The sequence below is a fragment of the Babylonia areolata genome, chromosome 32, assembly GCF_041734735.1.
Source record: "Babylonia areolata isolate BAREFJ2019XMU chromosome 32, ASM4173473v1, whole genome shotgun sequence".
Lineage (NCBI taxonomy): Eukaryota > Metazoa > Mollusca > Gastropoda > Neogastropoda > Buccinidae > Babylonia > Babylonia areolata.
This window is the reverse complement of record NC_134907.1, coordinates 10,550,138-10,560,137: the sequence shown is the minus strand read 5'-3', so window position 1 is coordinate 10,560,137 and position 10,000 is coordinate 10,550,138. Positions and strand designations below refer to the sequence as shown.

At 42.7% G+C, this 10,000-nt stretch overlaps 1 protein-coding gene and 1 long non-coding RNA gene across 2 annotated transcripts in view; one reads left to right on the top strand and one right to left on the bottom strand.

Moving 5' to 3' along the window:
* LOC143276458 (uncharacterized) overlaps positions 1-10,000 on the bottom strand; it is a 471,243-nt gene that overhangs the window by 224,702 nt on the left and 236,541 nt on the right. The window lies entirely within an intron of this gene.
* Positions 1-10,000, top strand: part of LOC143276391 (uncharacterized) — a 16,644-nt gene that overhangs the window by 5,958 nt on the left and 686 nt on the right. The window contains exons 3-4 of the mRNA XM_076580879.1: positions 346-1,455; positions 9,599-9,838. Coding sequence (XP_076436994.1) covers positions 346-1,455; positions 9,599-9,838 — 1,350 coding nt within the window. The remainder of the gene's footprint in view (positions 1-345; positions 1,456-9,598; positions 9,839-10,000) is intronic.

Sequence of the window (10,000 nt, the reverse complement as noted above, 5' to 3'; positions counted from 1 at the left end):
CATTGCTGTGCTTGTAATATTTCTATGGCATGCTGAGTGATAATTTTTACCTGTTTCATTATCATTCTGTATGATTCTTTGAAGAATGGGCTCATGTACTAATTCTTTCTTTTTGTGTGTGTGATAAAAACCAATGCTGTGCTTGAAACATTTCTATGGTATAGCTGGGTGACACTGTACCAGATTCATGATCAGTCTGTATGATTCTATGAAGAATTAGCACATGTGTGTGTGTGTGTGTGTGTTGTTTGTTTGTTTTTGTTTTTGTCTTTTGTGATAAGAACTGAACCAGAGCTCTGCTTGGAATATTTGCATGGTACGCTGAATGATAATTTCCTTTCACAGGCAACAGCCTTGCAGAGGGAAACGAACTCGACACAAGTCAGCCAGGAAGCTCACCACCTGTTCTTCCTGAAGGTGCACAAAGCTGCCAGCACCACCGTCCTCAATGTCATCTACCGCTTCGCCCTCACACGTCACCTCCTGGTCCTTCTGCCCCGCAAAGGAAACGTCTTCAGCGAGTACAGCAAGAAATGGCGACCCAAGACACTTCCGCTTCCGCCAGGGGCAGGCCACTTTGATGTGCTGTGCAACCATCTCGTCTTTGAAGAGAAGTCAGTGCGACGGTCACTGCATAAAGATGCCTTTTTTGTGGGCATTGTGAGAGAACCGTTTGACCAGTTCCTGTCAGCGTTCAAGTACTACAGGGATGAGCACAAGAAGGTTTACTTGAACAGGATCCAAGGAAAGTGGCCAGCTTATGTCCATAGTTATCTGGAAAATCCTTGGTTCTGGGAGATTGGGCATCGCAGAAGTTACACGAACAATCGAATGAGCGTAGACTTTGGCATGAAACCTCGTGCTTTGCATGACGCAGTTTACGTGAAGAGCTACATCAGCTACCTGAACTCGACCTTCCATCTCGTGATGGTCAGCAACCGATTTGACGAGTCCCTCATCCTCCTGAGGCGTCTGTTGGGTTGGAAGATCCAGGACGTGATCTACATACGGAACAATGTTTTCGGGAGTAAACGGAAGATCCAGAACTTCACTGACCTTGAGAGACAGGCGCACCGGAAGTTCAACCTCGCCGACTACGAGCTGTACGAGCATTTCTCTCGGGTCCTGGACGACAAGATTCGTGCTGCCGGCGACAATTTCCAGGCTGAAGTGAAAGCTTTCAGTGTGGTCCTGAACTCCGTGCAGGAGTATTGCCTGGCTCCACGTGGCCCTGATGGAGCTGTGAAGATCGTGGCGGAGTTCTGGGGGGAAGAGTTCTTGCTGACGTCACAGATGTGTGACCTGATGATGTTGGAGGAACGTAGTTTCGTGGAGAGAATGAGGGAGGCCAACGAGGAGGTGATCATCAAGCAATCCAGCAGCCATCCGCCACCACCACCACCACCACCACCACCCATCAATCCATCCATCAGTAAAGTGTACAGGAATTTGCCCGTGGGCTGGGTTTAAGTAGAGGGTTTGAGGGGGGGGGGGGGGGGGGGCACGAAACAAGTTATCACCTGATTTTAACAACAAAAATGAAATAACATTCATTTCGTCGTAAGAATAAATCACTTTTTTTTTTAAATGTTGGGGAAAAAAATAACTCACACATGATGGAGAAAGGGTTAGAGGAGGTTGGGGAAGGCGGAGGATGGTTGGGAGGAGGGGGGAAGGGGAAGGGGAAGGTGTATAAGAAGGAAAGAAGAACGTTGCACACAATCATTATCACTGTAAATTTAGTTCCATTCCCTCTCTCGTCCAATCTCCCAAGTTTGACTGGAAAAAAAATCAATCTAGTCATTCGGGAGGAGACGATAAACCGAGGTCACCCTGTATACAGCAAGCACTTGACAGCACTTAAAAAGAACCCCCGGGCAAAAAAAAAAAAAAAAAAAAAAAAAGAAAGAAAACAAGAGAGGCAAGGCCTTCAAGACTCACTTGTGACCGAGAGTAAAACACACAAGCTTTTTATGTATTGAGTATAGTTTCAAAATGTAATGTTTAAGATGAGAAAGATCAGTTTAAAGCAAATTAAGTCCCCTAGCATTAATTACAGAATAATTTCCCTTTTTTACTACCTGCACCAAACCTTTTGCAAAATAAATAAAACTTCCATGCTTAGCAAAAGAAGTTCCTGTTTGAACAAAAAATGATAATAATTACTGCTCTTGTTGTTGGGTCAGAATATCAGATCAAAGTGCCAAGTTTAGAGAATACAAAAAATATAAATATAACAGTAAATGCAGTTTGCATATAATTAGGCTTGTTTTTTTATTTTTTTGTGCCCATCCCAGAGGTGCAATATTGTTTTAAACAAGATGACTGGAAAGAACTGAATTTTTCCTATTTTTATGCCTAATTTGGTGTCAACTGACAAAGTATTTGCAGAGAAAATGTCAATGTTAAAGTTTACTACGGACACACACACACACACACACACACACACACACACACAGAGAGAGAGAGAGAGAGAGAGAGAGAGAGACAACCGAACACCGGGTTAAAACATAGACTCACTTTGTTTACACAAGTGAGTCAAAAAACCGTGTTGTCCTCTGGCAAAATTCTGCAGGAGAAAGCCACTCTGATACGTACCCATGCACGCGTGCTCTTCAGGCCTGACTAAAACGCTTTGGGTTAAGCTAATGACAAGGCATTCGCCGAGCAGATGTGATGTACAGTATAACAAAATAATGGATTTGTCCGAACGCTGTTAAACACCTCCTTGAGAAACTGAAACTATCACCGTTGTTTGTATGTTTTGGGGTGGTTGTTGGGGTTTTTTTTATGTGCAGTTCTCTTGAGCGACTTGTTTGCTTTTACATATCTCTAACATGGATCATGTGTTTAACTTTATACCATGTGTAGGTTTTTATAATAATAATAATAATAATAATAATATAACAACAATAATAATAATAATAATGGGCATTTATGACGCTTAATCCTACCAAATCCCTAAGCGCTTAAAAAAACAAGAATACATACAGGACAAGTATACTGAACGAAACAGCGCAGGCATCAAGGGTCCGTCACCATTTCCACCACGATTTTGCCATGCTCTTATCACGCACACGACAGACGCACACGCAGGAGGGACACACAAACTGGAGAGGAATGAAACAGATGCCAATCAGGATGTGAAAAGAGTAGTTTAAAGAGAAAGATTTTAAAGGATGACAGAGAAACCGAACTATTCTCTGCTATTTTTATGTGACATGCTTCTCACCGGTCGTTCACCTTCACCTTCACCTTCACCTATCCCGTAGTCTTGTGGACCGTTGGGGCGCCACAGGTGATCTGGCAACCAGCATCTTCCAATCCTCTCGGTTTTCTGACCTCCTGATTGTATCGCTCAACCTCAAGCCTGTCCATTCTGGGATATTGTCCTCCCATCTCTTCCTCTGTCTGCCTCTCCTTCTCCCCCCCTTGCACTGTGCCCTGCAGGAATGTCTTGCCAAGCCCTGATGATCTCGTGACATGGCCATACCATTTGAGCTTGCGTCTTTTGACCAAGGTCAACAGGTCTTCGTAGGGCCCAATGACTTGCCTGATTCTGTTTCGAACTTCTTCGTTCGTGATATGATCTTTGTAGGAGATGCCCAGGAGTCTTCGAAAGCATCTCATCTCAGTGGACTGTATTCTCTTTTCTATTTCAGCTGTTAAGGTCCACGATTCACATGCATACAAGAGTATTGATGTCACCGGTCGTTCAGTTGTTATTAAATAAATTCTTTTCATCTGGTTTGGTTTGCTAATGTCCTTATATTTCATGAGAAAGTTTTCCGCAAACTTGCTACTTTTTTTTCTTTAACTGACATCATTTGAGTCGTCTTTCGGAAATGTATATATCTTCTCTTTTTGTTCTTTATTCGTCAATATATCTTTTAAAGTGTGCTTTGAGGGAAAGGGCAGTGAAAGTGAAAGAAATTATTGGTGGTGATAGTTGTAGTAGGAGGAGGTGGAGGAGGAGGAAGAGGAGGAGGAGCATATTGCAACCAATCTATAAAAATGACATTCGACAGGATAGTGGAAGCTGTTAATTCATCATGCAATAATGGACGAGGTGATTGTTAAATCATATTTAATGTTCGTATGTATAATTTGCAACGTGTGGCGTATATTCAAGTGAACAACACATGCGTTATTATGCTCTGTGTGTGTGTGTGTGTGTGTGTGTGTGTGTGTGTGTGTGTGTGTGTGTGTGTGTGTGTGTCTGTGTCTGTGTCTGTGTGTCTGTGTGAATCGGAATCAGAATCGATTTTTAATGTCAATTAAACCTGAACAAGGTTTATAAGATATGCATGCAAAGTTAGAAGTGAAACCACGCACAAAAAAGCAAAACAAAATAGATAAATATTGAACAAGAGATTGAATCATTCCTGCACGCTATGGCGTTTTTGGGCAGCAGTTACTGACAAATTTCCCAAACAGTCCCACAAGTTTGTCTTCCAGTACTAGCTGACTGGGTTTAATAATATTTGGAAGGTATTTTTTAATTTTTTGTATGAATTCTGTTCTAATTTCTTTGTATAATTCGCAGTCATCTAAGAAATCATATTCATCCTCTATTGTTTGACATTGTAAACGTAGTCTCCTTTTTGGGGGGATGTTGAAATATCTGCCTTTTTCTATTGCTAAATCATGACAGGATATTCTTAATTTGCACAAGAATTATTTTTTGATTATAAATAAGATATCCATCAAGCAAATAAGGTTCGGTTCTGTATTCATGAGTAATTTTATTATGAAATAGTAGTTTAGATTTATTTTCGGATTTGTTTTTCTTCCAGAATAAAACATATCCTGTCTGTCTGTCTGTCTGTCTGTCTGTCTGTCTGTCTGTCTGTCTGTCTGTATCTTTGTGGCTGTGGCTGTGGTGTCTGTGTGTGTATTGGGTGGGGGCGTATGTATGTGAGAGCGTGCACATGTACTTACACCTACATGTTTATGCATACGAATCCAAGAATAGATAATTCTACTGTATTTGTGTTTGATTGGATTTTCGATTCATGGTTGTTGCTCTTGATGTATCATACACCCCCTCACCCCAACCCCAACCTCCTCGCCCCAGTATTCCTTGTGAACCTGGTGTACTTGATAATAAAGTTCTATTCTACTCTATTCTACTCTGTTCTATTCTGTTCTGATATATATATATATATATATATATATATATATATCTGTGTGTGTGTGTGTGTGTGTGTGTGTGTGTGCGCCGTGGAGGCTGTGATACGTAGACTAGAGATGAGTGTGTGGAGGAGGGGGGTAGAGGAGGCGCAGGGTAATGTGTGTGGTGTGTGGGTGTGTGTTGGAGATCATGTACGTTTGTGTGTATTTGACTGTGCTTTCATATCTGTGCAGCTGCATGTTCGGTGCATGTCTGTTGTGCATGTGTGGGTGTGTGTGTGAGTGTGTGTCTTCATGTTTTACATCTATTTGCTTTTTTTTTTTTTTTTTTTTCTCCTCAAGGCCTGACTAAGCGCGTTGGGTTACGCTGCTGGTCAGGCATCTGCTTGGCAGATGTGGTGTAGCGTATATGGATTTGTCCGAACGTAGTGACGCCTCCTTGAGCTACTGAAACTGAAACTGAATCTGATCTCTCCTGCTCTGTACTGTTCTGTTCTATATTCTGTTCTGTTCTCATGTCTTCTAAATTCTGTTATTCTATTCTATTCTGTTCTATTTTCTTCTGTTACATATTATGTTATGTACTACTCTATTCTGTTCTATTATGTTCTCAATTCAAATCAATTCAATTCAAAATACTTTATTGCCTGCTTCAACCAAAACAGAAAATTCTCTTTAGGCTCCCTCAGAATACCCGTCAGCAAAAATCAAAGAGAAAAAAACTAAACAACTGACACACCCTTCACTGATCACCCTGCACACACATCAATTATTATGTGAACAGAAAAACATGTGGGTGAGATACTATTACATCATGCATATGATTTAGAGTGAAACAACTGTGTGTGTGTGTTGTGTGTATTTTGTATTTTGTATTCCTTTTTATCACAACAGATTTCTCTATGTGAAATTCGGGCTGCTCTCCCCAGGGAGAGCGCGTCGCTACACTACAGCGCCACCCATTTTTTTTGTATTTTTTCCTGCGTGCAGTTTTATTTGTTTTTCCTGTGTGTGTTCGTGCGTGTGTATGCATCGTTATGTGCGTCTGCACAGGAAACGAATGATGAGCAACCAAATGGCAGCCGTCAAGTCGGCTCTACCCAGGTAGACAGCCTGTTGTGCAAATGACTCCGTGTTTGTAAAGCGCTAAGAGCTAAATTGGTCTCTGAATGAGACTCTGAAGGGCGCTTTATAAGTATCCATCTCATAAACCTGATGATGACGTCTCGCCTATAGTGACGTCATTTTGATTTTGCGTCATGATGAAGAAACATTTGCCCGAAGAAGAGCCGGTGTCGTCTCTCTTTTATCTCATGTGAATCGACTTTTATCACGATTCGATTGTTTTCATCTACCTCTAAGTCTTACTATCAATTAAAAAAAAAAAAAAAGATAAATAGATTCGGTAAATAGACGGGTGCAATAGCCGAATGGTTAAAGCGCTGGACTTTCAATCTGAAGGTCCTGGGTTCGAATCTCGGTGCACCTGGTGGGTAAAGGGTGGAGATTTTTCCGATCTCCCAGGTCAACATATGTGCAGACCTGCTAGTGCCTGAACCCCCTTCGTGTGTATGCGCACGCAGAATATCAAATATCAAATACGCACGTTGAAGATCCTGTAATCAGCGTTCAGTGGGTTATGGAAACAAGAATATACCCAGCATGCACACTCCCGAAAACGGAGTATGGCTGCCTACATGGCGGGGTAAATAAATAAAAACGGTCATACACGTAAAATGTTACATGTCGGTCTGAGTGTGTATGCGTGTGCGTCTGAAATCTGATTGAATGACACAGGAAACGAATGATGAGCGCCCAGTGGCAGCCGTCAGTCGGCTCTACCCAGGTAGGCAGCCTGTGGTGCAAATGTCCCAGTGTATGTAAAGCGCTTTGAGCTTGGTCTCTGGCCGAGGATAGGCGCTATATAAGTATCCACATCAATCAATCAAATAGATCATCTATTCATTCATTTATTCATTTGTTCATTTATCTATTTATAATCATGTTTTGTTGGGGGGGCGGGGGGGGGGGGGGGGTTATTTACTTACAATTATTATTTCTTTTCTTTCTTTTTTTTTTTTTTTACTTTTCTTTTTCCCCCTCAAGGCCTGACTAAGCGCGTTGGGTTACGCTGCTGGTCAGGCATCTGCTTGGCAGATGTGGGGTAGCGTATATGGATTTGATTTGTCCGAACGCTGTGACGCCTCCTTGAGTTACTGATACTGATAATTACTGTCGATAACATTATTATACCCTGTACACAGTCTTTAACCCCAAATGAGAGAGGTGGGTTTGTGTGTGTGTGTGTGTGTGTGTGTGTGTGTGAGTGCGGGGAGGTGTGGGGGTGGTGGGGGGGGTGGGGAGTGGAGCGGGCGGGGACGGGGGCTGGGGGGGGGGGCGGGGGGGAGGGGGAGGGGCGTAATCAAGGTATCTAAGCAGAACTTTCTTGATCAATGGATTCGGTATATATGAGTATGGCTTGATCATCTCGCTATGAAACTGGGCGGGCACAGTTGCTCGCCTTGCTGTGACTCGTCGACCAATCAATGAACTACAGCTGCTCCTTTCGATTTGCTAGATTGTATCTGTTGCATGTTTACGTGGCTGTGTATGATGGAGACTGAGAGAGAGAGAGAAAGGGAGGGTAGGGGGGTGTGGAGGTGGCGGAGGGGATGGTGGGGGGCAAAGGGGAAGGGGAAAGAGAGAGAGAGAGAGAGAGAGACAGAGAGAGAGAGACGCCAAGCCTGTTTCTCAAGAAGGCGTCATTATGTTTCGGGTGAATCCTTTACACTGTACTACAACACATCTGCTTGGCAGATATACATAACCCACAGCAGCACGCTTAGTTAGGACTTGAATGCATGCATATATATATATATATATATATATATATATATATATATATATATATATATATATATATATATATATATGAACCTATCTGAGTGAATTTCTTCCGCGTAATTTTGCCAGAAGACAAACACTTTTTGTTGCCATGGGTTCTTTTCTAGTGCGCCAAGTACGAGCTGCTCACGAGACCTCGGTTTATCGTCTCATTCGATTGGCTAGACGCTCAGAATGGTTTCTCAGTCAAACTTGGGGAAAAGGGCGAGAGCGGGATTCGAACCCACACGCTCACGAACACTGTATTGGCAGATAAGCGTCTTAACCGTTCTGCGACATTGCTCCTTGGTCTGGGGCAGACGTGCATTTAGAGGACACAGATGTGGAGAGGGCGAAGAGTAAGTGGGACAGAGGAGACAAAATTTCATAACAAAATGTCGAGGGCGACAAGTAAGTGGGACAGAGGAGACAACATTTCATAACAAAATGTCGAGGGCGACAAGTGAGTGGGACAGAGGAGACAAAATTTCATAACAAAATGTCGAGGGCGACAAGTGAGTGGGACAGAGGAGACAAAATTTCATAACAAAATGTCGAGGGCGAGGTGTAAGTGGAACAGAGGAGACAACATTTCATAACAAAATGTCGAGGGCGACAAGTGAGTGGGACAGAGGAAACAAAATTTCATAACAAAATGTCGAGGGCGACAAGTGAGTTGGACAGAGGAGACAAAATTTCATAACAAAATGTCGAGGGCGACAAGTAAGTGGGACAGAGGAGACATTTCATAACAAAATGTCGAGGGCGACAAGTAAGTGGGACAGAGGAGACAACATTTCATAACAAAATGTCGAGGGCGACAAGTGAGTGGGACAGAGGAGACAAAATTTCATAACAAAATGTCGAGGGCGAGGTGTAAGTGGAACAGAGGAGACAACATTTCATAACAAAATGTCGAGGGCGAGGTGTAAGTGGAACAGAGGAGACAACATTTCATAACAAAATGTCGAGGGCGACAAGTGAGTGGGACAGAGGAGACAAAATTTCATAACAAAATGTCGAGGGCGACAAGTGAGTGGGACAGAGGAGACAAAATTTCATAACAAAATGTCGAGGGCGACAAGTAAGTGGGACAGAGGAGACAACATTTCATAACAAAATGTCGAGGGCGACAAGTGAGTGGGACAGAGGAGACAAAATTTCATAACAAAATGTCGAGGGCGACAAGTGTGTGGGGACAGAGACAAAATTTCATAACAAGATGTCACGAGTAAATCATTTCTTCTTCATTAGCGGGCTCCGACACCCACGTTCACTCGTATACACGAGTAGGCTTTTATGTGTATGACGGATTTTGTCCCCAGTATCTAGGCATCCATACTCCATATTCGGAGTGGATCGAGTAGCTTTCTAAAAACGGTATTTAGGTTCAACCAATCTCATCTTCAGGTGTCGAAGAATAGGATGACATGAAATAACTTGATGTTTCTAAAACTGGCTCTGTAACGATGAGGCAGCACTTGAGGTTTATCAACGCAACACATTCATGGCCGAAACAGCAACCTGCGGTCCTGTGCAAAAACGACCAGTCTCACAGAGCTCACACGTTCTGCTGTATCAGCAACACAGTCACCGGCGGAACAGCAACCCCCCCGACACCAAACCTCAGAAACCCGAAAAGCCAGGAGCACTAACAGAAGCGGAAATCGTCTCCCGTTTCCAACAGAGGCGAGACATCCTGCAGTCAGCTTGCAGCCGGTACTCCAGCCAGCACGAGTTCAGAAAGTACAGGATGCCGTTGAAATCGTTTCTGCTGTACAAACCTGCTGAGGACCTCTATGCCTCCTACTGCCCATCATCAGTATGATGATTTTTTTTTAAAATCTATTTATTATTATTATTATTATTATTATTTATTCTTTTATTATTATTATTATTATTTTATCTATTTTATATATAAAAAAAAAAAATTCTCAAGGCCTGACTAAGCGCGTTGGGTTATGCTGCTGGTCAGGCATCTGCT